Source organism: Typopeltis vanoorti, chromosome 9 (genome assembly GCF_054136105.1).
Source record: "Typopeltis vanoorti isolate ZY-2024b chromosome 9, IOZ_Tvanoo_1.0, whole genome shotgun sequence".
Classification (NCBI taxonomy): domain Eukaryota; kingdom Metazoa; phylum Arthropoda; class Arachnida; order Uropygi; family Thelyphonidae; genus Typopeltis; species Typopeltis vanoorti.
The window spans coordinates 78,319,593-78,339,245 of record NC_143557.1 but is presented as its reverse complement, the minus strand read 5'-3'; the positions used below and the strand labels follow the sequence as shown (position 1 = coordinate 78,339,245).

The window sequence follows — 19,653 nt, the reverse complement described above, 5'->3', positions numbered from 1 at the left end:
AGTAGAAGGAGAGCTTCTACTCCCGAAACCATCGCCTCCATTAATCATATTGGAGGATGAAAGACAGTTATAGTATTTAGGCCTTTTTTTTTTTGTACAGGATTTGGTAAGGTTTAGATTTATGGAAGTATTTGAAGGTAAAGGACTGGGAAATAGAGGTTCTTTACTTATGTGGGCATTTAGATGATCAAGACCTATTTCTTTTCTGATAGTGTCATCATATTGTATTGTAAAGTTGATGATCTGTGAAGTCTGTATTTTTGATTACAATGTTCATGAGTTTTTAGGGAGATATGATTGCTTTGGCAGCTTCTGATATTATTAATGAATTTATTGGTGGCAAATTTCCATCTGTCCTTCAGCAGGTCAAGCCCACATTCCTGTTGGGCTCTGATATTGTTAGTGGATGAGACGGCACCAATGATAATCTTGGACACTTTTGCTTGTACTTTGTCTAATTTTTCCTTTACCAATGAAGCCAAAGGTGACCAGATAGGTGCTGTATATTCCATTATTGGCCTTTTGTTCCGCAAAGCCTTTTCAATATCTGGTTTCCGAGGTGACATGGAGAGGCTGCATATGAGAGTGCTAAAGAAGATATCGGGACTGAGGAATGAAGATTATGAGGACACATTGAGAATTTGTTGCATAAGAAAGAAAGGTGATGTGATGGACCTTCAAACTTCTGAAAGAATCATATAGGATACCAGTAGATGGAAGTTTTCATTTTATGAAAAATTAAAATATCAGAAATATCTTTGGTCCCTAGGATTCATTCCAGTTCATGTATATTCCACATATGTTTGTTTTGCTCTGCCAAAATATTGTATTAAGCAGGTATTCACTTAATTTCTGAGCTTGCTATTCCTTTACCCCATGAAAATTACTCATTGCAGACTGTTTTCCATTATGTGTAGTCAGTGGAGCAGCCGATAATTTATCATGTTAATCATGCAGATAATTTATCATGTTAACTCATTAATCAGTGTCAAATGTATTGTTTAAAGAACTATGAGGTTGTATTGTGGATGACAAACTACCAGAAGAACAAAATGGTCCTGCATAGATCCAATTTTTACTCTTAAATTATTAATAGAAAAGAGAAGAGAATTTCAAAAAGAAACACACGTGGCCTTTGTTGATTATGAAAAATCCTTTGACAAAATTAATAGACAAAAATTGTTTAAAATAATAATCGATTTAAATATACCAAACCAACTTTTACAATCCATTCAAGAAATATACATACAGGAAATAAAATAGCAGTTAAATTAGAACTCATCTCAGAATGGAAAGATATATCAAGAGGAGTATGACAAGGGTGCATCCTCCTCTCACCTCTGCTTTTCAATATATATATATATATATATATATATATATAAAAAATTATAACAATCTGGAAATAGTATAACTCATTTGGCATACAAATAACCCCACTATTTGCAGTTGATCAAATAGGATGAGCTACATCAGAAGATAATTTACAAAGATCATTAAAATCATTAAATGTCATCTCAAAACAATATAATATAATATCTAAAGAAAAAACAAAAATAATGGCATTCAAAGGAAAAAAACCCAATAAGAAGTAAAATAGTGATAGATAATAAAATATTAGAACAAGTAACTACTTTCAAATACTTGGAATGTGATATCATACGAAGAAGAAAAAGACAGACACTAAAATATCAAAAACTTTGTCAAGTAAATGGCATAATAAATAATATATTAAGCCATCCCTAGTACAAAATCACACTAGAATCAGACTATATAAAGTCTTGTCAAAACCAACTTTACTATATGGAAGTGAAACATGGACCACAAGAAGGAAAGATGAAAAATGAATTCAAACAGCAGAAATGAAATTTCTCAGAAAAACAGCTGGATATACCAAGTGGGACCATAAAACAAATGAAGAAATTTTACAATCCCTGAAGATAAAACCAGTTAATTACTACATAAGACAGTATAAACAAAAAATGGATAAAACATTTAAATCGAATGGACAACAGCAGAATACCAAAAATATTATACAGATATAAAATAAGTGGAAAAAGAAGAATTGAAAGACCATGAAAGAGATTAAGAAAGACTATGAGGTATGTTTACTATTGCATGCTATTTGACGGTGAATATGATTGAATGAAATTGAAATAAGGCATCAGTAAGGGTACATAATAATTTAAACGTCTGAAATTTACTAATTGATTTTTGGCCTGAGCCATAATATTTTATTTCCTCTTAATTTTTTTCTGCATTGTATTTATTATTCAAAATTGAGAATTTAGTAAATTGACATGAGTTAATGCATGCCTCTAAGATATTCTGTAATAATGAAATATGGCTTTGTGTCTTAAGTAAGAATTATCAAATAGTTCTTACCAACTATTGCTAATGTAAACTTAATGCTGTTTGTGCATTCAGCCTTATTTAACATTACAAATATATCAACAGTTTTAATGTTAGAAGTAGAATTTAAAAATTTATATGGTATATAGTAAGCATGTTGAAGATTTATTGTACTGATGAGAAAGATATTAACGTTCAAAATGTAAGAATATTTTACTCAGAAAGAAAAGATTGAGTAAATAGAGAAGAAATAGCAATTGTAATAAAAAAAAACAACATATTCATCATACTGAATCTTAAAATCCTTAACACTCCTTGCATCAGCAACACATTCTAGTAATATGTTCCATTCACTGACAATTCTCCATGTAAAAAAAAACTACTCGCATCCCTCTTCACCATACTCTTACATAACTTCCAGGGATGACCACTGGTTCTTCTCCTCTCACCTTCTTTTTATAATCCCATCTGGATTAATCTGATAAAATCCTCTCACTAACTTAAATGTCTCTATCATATCACCTCTTTTTCTCATATCCACCAAACTCTGCAATCCACATCTCTTCAACCTTTCTCCATAGCCAGCATTCCAAAGTCCTGATATTGTTTTAGTCACTTGTCTCTGGACCCTCTCCAATATTTCCACATCACATCAAAAACCAGGTGACAAAATCTGAACACAATAGTCCAAGTGTGGTCTGACCAGTGCTTTGTGCAACGGCACAACCACTTCCTTATTCCTAAATGATAGAATACTTCTTATCAGTGCAGCACTATGATGTGCAATCTTTGCAACACTTGCAATATGCCTCTCTAAACTTCAGTTTACTGTCATACATCACTCCAAAATCTTGAATCTAATCAACTTCATGCAGTATGGTACTGTCAATATATTTTTACTTTATATTTTTGCATTCCAAAATGCAAAACCTTGCACTTATTAATATTAAAACTACAACCCCATTCCTTGGTCCTAGTCAAAAGTCTGTTCAGATCTTCCTGAAGGGAATTAACATTAGCAGTGCTGCTTATAATTCTCTCTAACTTTGCATCATCAGCAAACAAATAAAGATCCCCAGTCAGTCCATGTGATATGTTAAACAGAAGGGGCTCATGAACAGAACCTTGGGGTATGTTATTGTTTCCTTCCTTTTTTGAGACACTGCTCCATCATTCACAACTAGCTGATATCATTCAGAGAGCTAATCCATTTCCCTTACTATGCAGCTTGTCCACCAACTTATGTGGTAATCTATCAAATGCCTTTGCAAAGTCCAAGAATATTTCTGTATATGATTCTCCCTTATCTAACACACTTGTTACCTTATCATAAAATGCAAGTAAATTGCTAAAGCAAGACCTACCCTTTACAAATCCATGCTGACCATCATAAAGAATGCTATGTTCATCAACCCAATCCTATATTCTATGCCTGACCAATCTCCAATACATTGATTACAATTGCAGTTATACAAACTAGTCTAATTGGAAACTTCTGTCCTAGAGCCATGCTTGAGGTACTATTTTGCTTTCTTTCCACTCCTTAGGAACCCTGCACACACACACTACAAGACTTTCATTGAACAACCAGGTCAAAGGTGTAGCTAACTGTTGTTCACATTCCTTAAAAATACATGGTGATATGTCATCTATTCCCACAGCAGCCTTATTAACATCATCTAATGCAATCAACATCTGATACACCTCTGATTCTTTCACCTCCAATTCTAATGTTTGTCTCCTTTTATGTATTGCAAGGCATCATTTACACCAGCATGATATACACTGATAAATTGTTCATTCATTAATTCCATTATATCTTTTGCAACTGTCACTTTGCTGCCATGACTATCCACCAGTGTCAACCTGCTATAATTATTCTTTCTCTTGCTTTCCATATAGCAGAAAAATTCCCTTGAGTTGACCTTGCTCTGACCAGCCAATCTTCTCTCATACTGCACCTTTTCTTTCTTTGCCATGCTTGTCACCTTCCTGGCATGCACTATGGATCCAATGGATCCAATCACCACCAGCTGCCTTGTACCTTCTCCATAGCATTTTCTTTTCCAACATAGCTTGTTTGATTTCACTGTTCATCCACTTCACTCCTATTCTGTTCACTCACTTACTTAACCCTTAGTAGCTAGTTATACATTGCTTGTCAGATACTGCCTTATAAATTTCCATGCACTGTCAATATCTTTTCTGCTCAGCTCATTTATCAGATGAGACTGCGGTGGATGAAATAGTGAGAGACCAAATTGCACTTCTTATCAATGTTATTCAACGGGTGTTATAGAATCGTATCCAGATTTAGGTGGACGTCTACAGAAATCATGGTTGGTTGGGGGTTAACATTTCGCAAACGAGTACCTTATGATCACTCACCAACTGGCAGCATTGTTAATACCTCATTAACAACTACATCTTGTGAAGTTATCACCAAATCCAAAACATTAAAACCTCTAATTACTCTAGTCTCATGCTGTTTAATATATTTATCTCTCAGAAATTCAACAAACTCACTCTCCTTGTTCCCATATACTATCTTCTCCTTCCATTCTATATTCCTGTAATTAAAGTCTCCCATCAGGATGACCTTTTTTTTTTTTTTTTTTTTTTTTTTTTTTTTTTTTTTTTTTTTACATTCACAACCAATTTGTGTAAACATTTCACACTCAGTATTCTGTACATTCCCTGGCCTATAACAGCATCCTATCAGATGGATAGTGATATACTAGCCTGTTAATTTTTACTTCACACCACACACATTCAAAATTTTTGTACTATCAATTTCCACACTTTGTGGATACAATTCCTCTGCAACCATTAACAGCACTCTCCCTCCTCTTTTCACATTCCTGTCCTTCCAGGAAAATTATACAACCTTCCATTTCTATTCCCAACATCATCATCTTCAGACAACTAAGTTTCAGTTATTCCAATTATCTTTGGGCATAGGGACTCAATGCAACAAACTCATCTCTCTTGTTTCTAATACTCCTTAGATTTGTGTACAAAGATAATACCTGTGTATTTGAGGCCATTCTACCAACACCAACATTCTCTATTCTAGCTGCTATACTACACCTCTCTCTCTTTGGTCTGACCACTCCTGTTTCTCTAATCCTGACTGATTTCCATTTGTACCTGTCTCATCCTCATCTTTATGCATTCCATCACCTCATGCTGCTGCATCCACATCTTCAACCTCCTATCCATCTTCCTCCTGGCATACATCCATTTAGCTGTGCTAGCCTGCTTCCCAAATAGACTGATCATTTACTACATTAACTTCTTGATTCTGTTCCTTCTCAGAAAACAATAGCCTTTCTAAATGCTCAACACCAAACCCATTCAAATGTAATCCATCAACTTTAAACCATTCTAACTTTCCTTCAAATTCACTCCATAGATTTACAAACTGAACCCCATTTGCCTCGCACAACTCGGACATCTTACTATTCATTATCTCTGCTCTCCTTTGTCATGTCACCATGACACCTCCAGGGAGTTCAAAGACTCATCATGGGAGGGCACTTTGCTTCACTAAACCATCTCATCCTCTCCACTACTACTACCAATGCCATCTATTGGCTGTCATCGACAACAACAGTATTCTTTGTGTGTAAATTAAGTGTGTTCTGAAGGCCAATTTGTCTGTACACCGGATGAAAAACCAGAGTTTCTGGGATAAAAAAAAACCCTGCTACCACCGTATGAGATCGGCTAACTCACCTTCAACTGAAAAAGCCCATATAAGGAATCCCCTCGTCACAAGGGGAATATCTGGGCAACACTATTATTCTTTACCTGCCACAACTTCCTCAAGTCTCTATCAACATTTTTTTTTTCCACCAACTCATTTATGCCTACAGCTACCACTAATTTCGATTCTTGCTCTTTCCTTTTCTGCAATTCATCAGTTATTTGTTTTATTATTCCACCAGGAAAGCATGTTTTGTTCACTTTATTAGGCATCACATCTCAAATGATTGAGTCTCCATACAATGATCCTTTAACTCTTTCTTCGTAATACTAACTTTCTCATTCTCATCAACCAATCTTTTCTTTAGATGTTTCATTTCACTTTCACTAACTCCTGCCTAAGCTCTTCTCCTGCAGTCCTGACTCTTGCTCCCATTTCTAATCACTTTAATCTATCACCACACTTCCTTTCACATACGTTTACCCTAACACTCCAAAAATCTTTCACATTTATCAGTGCATACATGTTGCAATTTTTACAAAGCATCCACTGGGAAAAAATCCAAGGCATAGCTTGATCTTCATTCTGAAGCTTTTCATGCCGCCAATGTGCACTTCTTTACGGATTTAGCAGAAGTAGTGGCAAAACAATATCAACAAGCAAAAATTCCATCAACTACTGAAGGACACTTGTATCCAGACTGAAAAAATGCAGCACAATTTACGATAAAAAGCCACACCATGCACTATTTAAAAACACGTTTTTTTAACATAGCTCAAATCTACTGCTACGTTCACTCACAACACTAGCACTGCTATTATGCACTATATTACTTTCAAATGTGATAAGAGTGATTTCTCTCAAATCTGCAAGTAGAAATTGATAATATTGATAAAAAAGACATGTTGATAGTAATGGGAGACTCTAAAGACAAGATAATGAAAAAATTTGGGTTCACTGGATTGGGGGAGGGGGTGATAGTGCTTGAGTTTTGTAAAATAGGAATGGGACTTCTAATGCTGTATTTTTAAAGAGACTATCGCAAATACATCTGGACCTCACCTGATGGCAAAACTAAAAACTGTATTAATTATATATCCTAGTTAAAAAAAAAAAAAAAAAAAAAAATAGAAAAAATTTCGAAATGGAAAACCTTTAAAGAAAATAGATTTGGATTCTGATCAGGAAATTCAGTCAGCAAATATAGTTTAAATTCAAAACAACCACCAACAGAAAAAGACCTCTAAGCTTGACGTCATGAAATGTTGGTCAAAAAAGAGAATTCGGGAATGGGTGGATAAGAATATGATATTAAGACTGATACACCAAATGCATTTCAAGAAAATATCAGTATAAAACTTAATCCTTGAAAAACAGAATAATTTTGGGAAAGAGGGAAAAATGTAGTAAAAACAAACATTACAGGAGAGGAGAATCCAATTGGCTTACTTCTGAAATAAATAGACTTGTGGCATCAAAAGAGGAAGATAAAAGAAAAACTTGCTATTCATTGCACATCTGAATTACTAGAAAACCACTAGTTAAAAATAAAATCGCATCTAAACATAGAAAAGCAAAATCAGTTGGCTCAATTTAAGAAATTTTAATTGTTTTTCAAAAGCTGACACTGAAAAAAAAAAAAAAAAAATTAAAGATACCAAGAAATTGGATACTTGGTTTAATCCTTTATCCTGAAGTATTTTCAGGACTGGGGCAACTCATATATAGAAGCTGATGACTTCACGTCACTTGCCTTAGTATGCCATAATGCAAAGCACATATCCTTATGGTTATGTATAGTGCAATGCATTATGGGAAGTCACTACCCAGACCGGTTTCGACATTTATTGAGGTCTCATCAGTGGGAGCCAGACCCACAGGTAATAATAAGGCTGAAGCAATGTCGAAGTCATAATTTCTTATACGAGTAGCCAAAAGGTGTCATACCTTGTCAAACTGGTGTCGGTAGTGACCCTTCTCGTAATGCACAGCATCATACATTGTTACACCTGATATCTTAGGAATATAGTATTCTCAGCCATCATGGTGTAACATGAAGAATAAATATCATAAATTAAAACCCCTGCATAAAAAAATGAATTATTTAATGGAAAATTTCTTGTATCCAGTAATATGTATAAAACGTAAGGGTTGTTGTTAAAGTAGCTGATAAAGGAAGGAATGTATTAATATTGTAATATGACTTAAAATAAGGAATTCTAACTAAATAAGTAGCTAACAAAGGAAAGTATAGATTAATATTGTAATACGATTAAAAATGAGAGAGTTAAGTAAATAAGTAGAAAGGGGCGAGTCATAAAATACGTTATGTGAGAGATTAAGTTATTAAGTAGAATTCATAGAAAAAGTTTGAAAGGGGATTAAGTCAGGCTAGCACAAGAAAAGCTATCGCTTAGGGCCGATCCCCGGATTGAAACATTGAGAACAGGCTTGCCGATCAAATGACGTTTGGCGAGAAAACGCCACCCTAATTGGTCGATGATTAAAAAACAAGTAGAAGGAGGAGAAAGGAAGTAAGAAACGGTGCCGTTAGGGGAGCAGCTATAAAAGGGTTGGTAACCCCCTGGGGAACACTTACTTTTCTTTTGGGATAGTCGCTTTTGGCCTTGGAGTTTGGTTTTGGTTCCGGTGGAGTTCACGGGGTTTTCCTGAATGGCGACAGGGGTGATATCTCCTTGTCACAACACGGAAACGAAAGTGAGTGGGATTTCGATTCCCGTTTTCCCGAGTAGGAAGCAAAGGAAAAATTGCCATAAAGTCCTAGAAAAGGAGGGATCTTCTTCGTTTCGACGTTAGTGACAACTACGCAAAGCAGAAAGCTGTAAAGAGATCGATGTCCTCATTGCTAATAGTAGAGCAAATATATGTGTGTTAAAGTATTCCAGAATTACGAGAAGTTATACCAGAGGTTCGTTTGGAAAAGAATAAAGGCCCATACAAAAAGCTCAAGAAAGGTACTGGTAAATCATAACCTATGTTAGCTAGAAATTTGTCTGTGAAAAGTATCGTAATTCCAATATAGAACTGTTGAAGTTATACTTGGACTTTAGTATATGATAGAATGTGTTATGTGTAGATTGACTAGTGTTAAAGATTTGTGAATGATTAAGAGTCCTAAGGTATTTTTGCATGTCTTATATTGCACAAGATATTTAAATGACATAATTGTGTGTTAGTGCAAATAATGGTATAACGGAATAGTGTGAATTAAATAATTACGTATCCTAAGAATTGAATGCCTAATGTAATGTATAAAATAATTGAAATGTCATAGGTATGTATTAGCAGTGAATGATTTGTTAATCTACTTCAGTATGAATAATCAGATAGTGTGAATTGATCTAATTTGTTCACATCAGGTGAATTTATGAATTAATGTGTATGGCAGCATTATCACAAATAGCCATATTGCTTATAATAATTTAATGTTAGTCTATAAGTATTTTAGTTTAGTATTTGAATTGTACCATGTTTAGAAACTTAATAAACCTTTTGTTCAGTGATAAAAGAGTTGTCTAATGTTGCTAATCCAATGCACCGCTTAAAATCATCGTACCTAATCACGCGGGAAACTTAATGTTGAGGAAAGAGATTAAGAGTCACGACTGCAATAAAATTTAAATACTAAGAGATATATTCGAGATTGACTTTCTCCCCATTTATGACAACATAAATGGTGCAGTTGATAACTACTTGAAAATATTGTACTTAGTCACGCGGAAAATTTAAGTTGAGAATCGAGTTAAGTGTCACGACTGCAATAGTTATTACACTTTCAGATATATTTGAGTTCTTTCTCCTTGTTTATGTATGAAATATCCTAAACTAAATATCCCAAAAGGTGCAGTATAAATACAAATATTAGGGGTACTACGGGGAGCAATAACTTAGATATTGGTATAAGTTTTGGTAAAATCTCGGGCATGGAAGTTAGAAGAATATAGATAAAAGGAATTTGTAAGATTAGAGTAGAAATCGTAAATTGGGACACAACAACATACCTGTAAGAATATGCACTTTGCATTATGGAATACTAAGTGATATGAAATCATCAGCTTCTATATATTTATATGAGTTGCCCCAGTCCTGAAAATACTTCAGGTGCAAACTTTGTTTGCTTACACTTGGATAAAGGATTAAACCAAGTATATAATTTCTTGGTATCTTTACTTTATAGTATAACCAAGTGGAAAAATTTCCAACAACTATCTCTAATCCAGAGTATTTTAATAATAAGGTGCGACGTTTTTTGGTTACTCATATAAGAAATGACTTCGGCATTAATTCAACCTTAATGTCACCTCTGGGTCTGGCTCCCACTGATGAGACCTCAATAAATGTCGAAACCGGTCTGGGTAGTGATTTCCCATAATGCATTACGTTATACATAACCAAAAGGATATGCGCTTTGCACTATGGGATAATAAGACAGCTGATGTGAAGTCATTAGCTTCTATATACGAGTTGCCCCAGTCCTGATAATACTTCAGGCAAAAACTTTGTTTCTTACACTTGGATAAAGGATTAAACCAAGTATATCATTTCTTGGTGTTTTTAATTTATAGTATAACCAAGTGGAAAAACTTCCAACAACTGAAAAAAAAAAAAAGTTTGATAAAAATGAAAAGACCCCAAAAATATTAATTATAAAGTATAAATTAAAAATGCTGCAGTCAGATGGAACAAAAGAAATCTCTCCATTTAGAGAAAGATCAAACCAAGTTATAAGTTCTGGAGACATTCCTAATGACAAGAAATTGGGAAGAATAATTTTTATGTATAAAAAAGGCTGTATTCAGTGTGCAAACTAAAGACAAATGTTTAGCCACACATAAGGATTATGTGTTTAGCCACACTAAGCAGAATTAAAGTATCTTATGAGCAGCATTTAGGAGAAGGCAAAATGGGATTTAGGAATGCTAATCCACAATAGATGCAGGCTATACTCTATTACATTTATCTGGAATAATTGTGTGGGGAAGGGGGGAAATGTTTATTGCTGCTTTTAAACTTTAAGCATTTGGCTCATCAATGAACTGTTTGATTTAAAATAAAGGGGGAAGAAAATATTACTACTGCAACAAAGTTTGGAGCAGTTGAGGAAAGTTTTATGCAGAGCTGTCCATCTCATATTTGTTTAAACTAAGTCTAGTCGAACTAGTTAGATTCATCCCAGAATACATGGTACTGTATTCTGGGATGAATCTAATACGCCCACAAATGTGAGACTCCTCGACACTTCTGTGCATATCAGAAGGAGAATCCATTCTGATAATAGGATAATCAATCCATCTTGTGTGATAAGTTGTTTCTTATTACACATCAGAAAATTAATTTTTTCTTTTTTAAAGTAACTATTTTTGCTTGTATAATATTTGGAAAATTTTACATATAAAGCACGTGATTTCACGTGTTGGTGACCAATTCGTGCATCCTTTATTTCTTTCTCTCCTTCAGCATGAAATGACTATTCAGGGCAATCTGCCAGACCCAGTTCTATGAACTGTAGGCATATATATATATATATATATATATATATAGTGACTACTAATATTAACTCGGAGTTGGGATATGGTAATTTTTTATATAAACTGACTAAAAATCCAAGAATTATAACAAATTGAGATTTATTGGATACGCAACATGTTTCATCGGGATCGACTTCATCAGGTGTTAAGAGCATAGTAAGCTATTAAAAGAAACTGAAAAAAACATTGAGACACTCTAAAGCTATAAATTCGACTGTAAATTACAGTTATGAACTTGAGCTATAGTCCGTGTTAAAGTTCTGTTGTTGTACACCTGTGCGTGTGTGGATCCACGAGATCGCCAGTATCTGATAGTAGAGCTGAAAGAGTCAGGCAAATTATAGCTGAGATTATTGTTCATATGAAGAGGGTCCAAGGTAATTTCTTTTGACTCGACAATGCGGCGTTCTACCTCATCATGGCAAATGTGCAGGTTTGAAGTTGTTGTCCAATTTACTTCATGTTGGCGGTTTTCGTTATTTGTGTTTATTGAAAGCAGGACATGGCCTGGTAGGACAGTATATATATATATACAGGGTGTTCGGGATAAATTTGACATATTTATAATTAATTATATTTTTCCGTAAGTTACATGTATTAACACACACTTCTCTTCATTTAAAAGTTTGGACCCTTCTTCATTCATATACAAGATGTCAGAAAGGATGGATAGCTGTAACCCACCTGAATCATGGAAGAGAATAACTTGTATCATGATGATTCGTGCCCGCCATCAAAATAAGGATATTACGACTGCTGCCCAATGCTCCCTGAATACAGTAAAAACAATCAGGCATGAACTAGAGACTTGCAATGGTGACTACGAGGATGTAGCAAGAAGAAAGATCCCTAGCAGACGATCTGATTGCGTTCGTACAGCAGAATTCCTCGCAAATCTGCAGGAACAGGTGTTGAAGAACCGTGGCATTGGAATTCGGGCTTTGTTCGTGGAGTTGCTAACTGTAGTCAAGCCCTGGATAACAAGGGTAGCCAATGGTAGGCCGTATGTATGGCAGCAGGATTCGGCCCCTTGCCACACCTCTGGGAAAAGTCAAAAATGGTTGTCTGAAAATTTCTACGACTTCACCAGTCCAAATGTTTGGCCTCCAAACTCCCCAGACCTTAACCCCATGGATTATTTTGTATGGGGCGCAGTTGAAAAAGACACCAATCGCACTTCCAGTAATACAAAATCCCAGTTAATGGATAAAATTAAAACAGTTTTTGCGGCCCTTCCCAGGGAGACTGTAGCATCAGCTTGTTCGAGGTTCCGAAGCAGAATTGAAGCTGTGATCGATGCTAATGGTGGTTATTTTGAGTAAATCTTGTTGATAGTATTGTAATTAACTCTGCCTGTAATGTTTTTTTGTCAATTCATTAAATTTAATAGATACAAAGAAGATTTTCTTTTTCCTTACGAAACTGTCAAATTTATCCCGAACACCCTGTATATACTGCAGTGCAATACTTGCAAGCGCAAACTTGACTGACTTGTCTGTTTGCTTACTTGGGAAATGGAGTAAAACCAGGTTTAAAATAGCTTGGTATCTTTAACATTTATTATACCCAAGGTAAAATACTTTCTATATGTGTGTGTGTGTGTGAACAAAAATTTCATCATATGAATTACTGAAATGATTTGATATTATTTACAGGCAATAAGAAAAACTTAAAGTACACTGCATAGAAAGAAGTCAATGGACACCCCATGCGCAAGGTTCATCACGCCATGCAACAAATTTCTAGCCTGTATAAATTGGAGGAATACGATACTCCCAAGTGAGTGCAACTGTGTCTGGGTGAAATGGCAGCAAGAAGGAGGCTGATGGAGTTTGAAAGAGGCATTGTGATAGGATTCCATATTGTAGGTCTATGTGTTTGAAACATTGTTGACAAATTGGGCCATCCCAGATCAATAATCAGTGATATCATACCCAGAATGGAAGTGCAGGGAGTCATCTGCAAATGTTACCTGCAGTGAACAACCCACCACACTCACCAGACATAACTATAAGATGTCACCATTCCTCGGCCGACGTGGTGAATGCAGAGTTCCATGCATCGACTGGAACACAAATCTGCTCAAAAACATTCAGAACTAAATGTGTTTCCATGGTAAGGCTGCAATATGCAAATGCTAAATTACCCAAACCAACATGCAGCATCGTCTTCAGTGATACAAAGTGCATGTACAGCGGGATGTGGAAGTTTGGAGAGCCGTGTTATGGAGAGTCAAATCACACTAGATCCTCTGCCAGCAGATGGATGGGTGTGATGAATGCCTGGTGAATGTCTCCAACCAGGGTGCTTAATCCAAACTATGAAATTCAGAGGTGGCGGTGTAATAGCATGGTCCCGTTTTTCCTGATTTGGCCTCAGTCCTCTGTTTGTGGTGTCACAAACATTGATCACAAACAGAGGTCTGAGATTCAGAACTATGAAATTCAGAGGTGGCGGTGTAATAGCATGGTCCTGTTTTTCCTGATTTGGCCTCAGGCCTCAGAGGTGGCGGTGTAATAGCATGGTCCTGTTTTTCTTGATTTGGCCTCAGACCTCTGTTTGTGGTGTCACAAACATTGATCTCTGAGGTATCTGAACATTCTGAACAATGCAATCCTTCCTACTTTGTGGCGTTTCTACAGAACTGATCACTATTTCTTTCAGCAAGACAATGCATCATGTCATAATTGTTGCTGTAACTGTGTTGTTTGTGGACATGAATCTCAACCCTACTGAGCTACTCTGGAATGAACTGGAACATCGGGTGAGGTCAAGGAATGTCCACCCCAAAATAGTCCATTACCTTATTACATGCTTACAGGAAGAATGGTTCAAAATTCCCATTAATTGCTATGGTATGCTTGTGGAAAATATAAGGAGTTCCTACGTCTTATTAAGATGGGCACCATGGCTGTTTGTTCCTCACACTGTTGTGTCCATTGACTTCTTTCTAAGTCAATAAGCAGTGTATGTCATTGAAAACCTGCCTCAAACCAAGAACTACACATTGTAGTGCAGATAATATCTTTTCTGTATATTGCCATTGTTTTAACTGAAGGTTAAACTTTGAAGGAAATAAACTGTAACAGGTTTAAAAATTAAATTAAATTGCAGACATCTTAAACAGAGAATAAATCTCAGATGTCTTCTGTGACTAAACTTGCAAGTCTTCAAAGAACTTAAAATATAGTATATCTCAGTGGTACACTCCATACATCTTTATGTCATAGAGACTTAGGTTATCAGAGAAAATAAAGAACAAAAATTGACAAGCTTTTAAAATAAGTGTTTGAGGAAAATAAAATAGCATGCCCTAAAATTGAAAAACTAATCAGAGAAGGACAACCATATCCTAATAATAGCAAGAATCAAAAAAAAAGTTACAGTAGTGTGGGCTTGTATACAGAATGCTTACTGAATGATTTCATAAAATTATCCAAAACATAAGACTAGAAAGAAAGATATTTTTAGGAACACCAAGAAGGAAATATTCCATACAGTTAGCCTAGTGACTTTGTGCTTCACAACCTGGGGAAGGAATGTCCTAGATTCGATTCCTGTCGGAGATGCGAAGAGCTAAAGGCCTCAGCCATAGCCAAGTTAGCTGGTCTTGGGCATGGACAGCAGGGTTTTTTCCGCCAGTTTATCTGGAGTTTTTCATCCCACAAGCAGGCAAACGCCCCATGAACACATAGGGATACAGCCAGGAATACTTAGAAGCATAGGGGTGACCATCCTATCCTTGTACTTCGGTTATGAAATCCAAGCGTGCTTGGAAGGTTGTGGGCCTTAAAGGCCTGTTAAAGTCATTGGGATAGGAAGAAGGAAATAGATACAAAACATCAAGAACATGAGTGAACTGAATTCTACAAAAATTTAAATAACTTGAATGCATATATATTGGACTCTCAAAGAGCTGTTGTGTATGGTAGTCTCAGTCTGCCTTAGGCAGATGATGGATTTGTGTATCTTAGAGTAGATATTACCTAAATTAAAGGAATGGGCTCTGGGTATTAAGCAACTGAAGCAAGCAAGCAGTCACAATGAAAGTAGGGCTATTTCTGTTTTATGCAATTTCAAAGTAATGGACTTGAGTGAAAGAAATTTAAATAACACATTGATATGGGTACTTTCTGATTTAAACATTGCTGAAATTTATTAAAATATTAATGATAAATATGGAGTATATTATTGTTAGATTGGATATTACTTAAATGAAGAAAAGGAATGGGCTCTTGATATGAAGGAACTTAGCCGAGCTCTCACAGAAGCAAAATCCCACTGTGAACCTAGAGCAATTGTTGTCATCAATCCTGGAAATCCAACAGGTATGTTTTATTTTAAATAAATACTCGATGCATTTTTAAAAGTTAAAAAAAATGAAATTAGTTCTAAGTAATTTGCTTTTTTTCAATCTTGAGAGCCACATCAAAATTTTACCTACTGTGATAGGTATTTGTACAGATGCAGTTGCCATATAGAATAATTGCTTAAGGTAAATTGATATAAAATAGACTTAGGTTCAAGTCTAGTTGCGACTGAAGGAACTTTTTCTAAGCCTTTCTTCGACCTGTTCCCAAGTTAGTTGATCTCTGGCCCTAGTAAGTCGGTTTTTTTCTCCAGAAATTTGGGTTTTTTCATCCAGTAAATTCAAGAAAATTAACCGCAGGACCCACACTATTTCAGATAATAACATATCCTGTTATGGTTAGGTACCAAGAGATGGCACCACTTGCTTGCCAGTCTCTTCATCGGTTGCTACTTACAGTTAATGATAGTCTTGAGCCAGCTATATCTGATTGGCTACTGGTGGAGATGGAACTGCCCACTCAGTCTCCAAAAGCTAGATAGGGTTAAAAGACCTTGTCTACTCCCTATAAGGGAATAAAAGGCATTAGCTGATTTTTTGGGGGGGGGGGTGAATTTCTCTCACTCTTTAAAATAAGCCCTTTAAAACTTTTTTTTTTTTGTTAAAGAAAAAGAATAGAGGTGGCAGAATCAAAACTTTTTTTTTTTTTTTTTTTTGAAAATCATTTCTGTAATAAAGAATTTTTTCAGCTCAATTTTTTTTATTTAAAAATTAAAGCTGAACAATTTCAGTTCTTGTAATCTATTTCTAAATTTGTTTTATAAAGATTTTATAATTCAGAAAATTCTCTGTTGCATATTTTCTTTAATATATATTATGCCACAGATATGTACTTCAGTTATAAAAGATTGTGTACTTTATAAAATGAAAAGTCACATCCCACTGCATTCGCTTAAAAAAGAAAAATTATTTCACAGGTGATATAGTAGCATAATTTTTGTTTTAATTTTACATTTTTATTTGTCATTTAAATCTATTGCTTTGATGTAATAGTTTATTAGAAATTAATGTTTGGAGTGCATGGTCCTATCAGACCAGGCGCTCCAAACATGCCACAGAATCGACTGGAAAGGCACTAAGTCCCTACACCGCACCAAAACTGGTTTGAGAGAAAATTCAAAGAAGCTTGTGAAATGTAAAACATTATCCAAACCTGAACAAAAATGACGGACTAATCATTCCAAGAATGTGGAGGACCCATAACAACCAGAACAAGCCCAGAAGAAAATCTCAATACGAGATTTTCTTCTGGGCTTCGTTTTTTTTTCTCCAAAAGAGTCAGGCTAGGTTAAAAGATTAACAAGCATTTAGATTCATTTTACTTTTGTGTATCATGTAGCTTGTATCTTATACATATGTATTTTTCCTGATGATGAAGTAAAGTTATTATTCTAACACATGTCACCATAAATTCTTTACTATGAATCACTTCTTAAAGACATCCTTCCATAGTCATATACGTCCTACCTGTATGTGGTACTGATATACTATAGGTTGATCAACCAACCTTTTGTGTATGGGCTCAACATTAAAAAAAAAAAAAAAAAAGAGTAATTTCTCCTTTTACTTGTCACATAATGAAAAAACTCTAAGATTTCTTTTGGCCTCATCAGCCAGCTTTCATAATTAGTTTTGGCCTTCTTTACCATACAGGTCATCCTTCTTACCTGCGCCTTGTACTGCTCATGGCAGGCTGATCACTTATTTATATTCTCTCCACAGCTTATTCTTTGTAACTTGATCAAACAAATATAATCAACATGTCTAAATACTCATTCAAATACCATGTTGTAATCGTACTGTGTTGCAAATTACTAGGTAATTTGTGTTGCAACTAGACAATTAGTTTTGCTGGGTGGTTAGAAGTCGTCCATAAATTTTATCAACCTTTCACCAGGAGATTTTCTGTCTTGAGTGAGAAGCGGTATACAATCCACAAAATATTTATACCAGGATATGAATTTGGATATTTTGTGGATTGCATGCTACTTGCCACCCTAGACAGAAAATCTCCTGATGGAAGGTTGATCAAATTGATAAAATGTAACTGAAACCAGAATGTATTCAAGGTCTGTTCTGTGTTTGCGAGTGGAAAATATGAGACCTTGGAGAGGTGGTGGGAGTGAACAGCTGGTAAACCATATAGTCACTGCAGCTAAACTAATACACATACCATGAATTTCACCACCAACATATAGGATGGCTTGTGCAGATTCACCCAGCTATCTTCTCCTGCTGACTCATTTTCTAAGTTTTTATTTGTTTATTTATTGTTATCAATATTTTATTTTTTCATGCATATTTATACACTGACACATACCAAAACCAACTCGCCAGATTAGATATTCATTATATTTAAATTATAATTAACCTATCTTCCAGCCATAACATTTATCCAGTTCTCTCTTAAAAAGGTATATAAATTTGTCATCTCCATAATCAATTGACATAGGCTATTTTCAGCATTCACATACTTGCTGTCTGAACAGTAAAAAAAATGAACTTCATATATTTGTTCTAACTGTCATCTTCACTAATTTTTTACTTTGCTCTGTGTTAGAGCCTGATTCAGCCAAATGTAACAAACTCCTGCTATGTATCTATATCTATTGCTTGGAAAGAAGTCAATAGACACCATAGTGTGAGGAACAAACAGCCATGGTGCCCACCTTAATAAGTTGCAGGACCTCCTTTTGCTGCAGCGACTGCAGCGATCCTACTTGGCATACTTTCCACGAGCATACCATGGTGATCAATGGGGAATTTGGACCATTCTTCCTGTATGAGGTAATTGACTATTTTGGAGTGGACATCCCTTGACCTCACCTGACACTCCAGTTCATTCCACAGTGGTTCAGTAGGGTTGAGATCATGGTTCTGTGGAAACCAGTTAAGTGTGGTGAGGTTTGTGTCCACAAACCATACAGTTACAGCAACAGCCTTATGACACAGCGCATTGTCTTGCCGAAAGAGATAGTGGTCATTTCTGTAGAAATGCCACAAAGTAGGAACCATTGTAGTCTAGAATGTTCAGATACCTCTCGGAGTTCATTGTTTATGGCATCACAGAGGTTCAAGGCCAAACCAGATAAAACAGGACCATACCATCACACTGTCACCTCCAAATTTCATAGTTGGGGTTATACCCTGTGGTAAGAGATGTTCACCAGGCATCTGCCACACCATCCATCTGCTCAGTAGAGGGTGTAGTGATTCATAGCTCCATAATACATCTTTCTGAGCTTCCACATCCCACTATACATGCTCTTTGCACCACCTGAAGATGATGCTGCATGTTATTTTGAGTAATGTGGGACTTGCATATTGTGGAAAACCATGTTGTGAGCCTCATTTCTCAATGTTTTTGTGTAGATTCATGCTCCAGTCTAAAATGCTGGCTTGGTCCTTGCTTGTGTCTGAGTTGTGTAATATTGGCTGGGAGAGCTGATATGGAGTAAATGACAAAAGAATTCATCATAACTGATGAATGGTAGTTTTCACATGGCCTTCATTGCACCCTACGGTCATGTTTAGTGAGTGTTGTGGGTCATCCTCTTCAGCTCATATTAGATAAATTTATCAGATTTTCAACAAGCAATGGATTGTCATAAGTATGATACAATTCTTCTGCACACTAAGTCAATCTTCTTTGAATACCCTCAATTTTCTTGACAACC

The 19,653-nt window shown here is 35.5% G+C and overlaps 1 protein-coding gene across 2 annotated transcripts in view; it reads left to right on the top strand.

The window, feature by feature from the left end:
- Positions 1 to 19,653, top strand: part of LOC150103173 (alanine aminotransferase 1) — a 225,310-nt gene that overhangs the window by 115,131 nt on the left and 90,526 nt on the right. For both annotated transcript variants that reach the window (XM_090397351.1, XM_090397350.1), the window contains exon 6: positions 15,806 to 15,935. In XM_090397351.1, the coding sequence (XP_090253477.1) occupies positions 15,806 to 15,935 (130 nt within the window). The remainder of the gene's footprint in view (positions 1 to 15,805; positions 15,936 to 19,653) is intronic.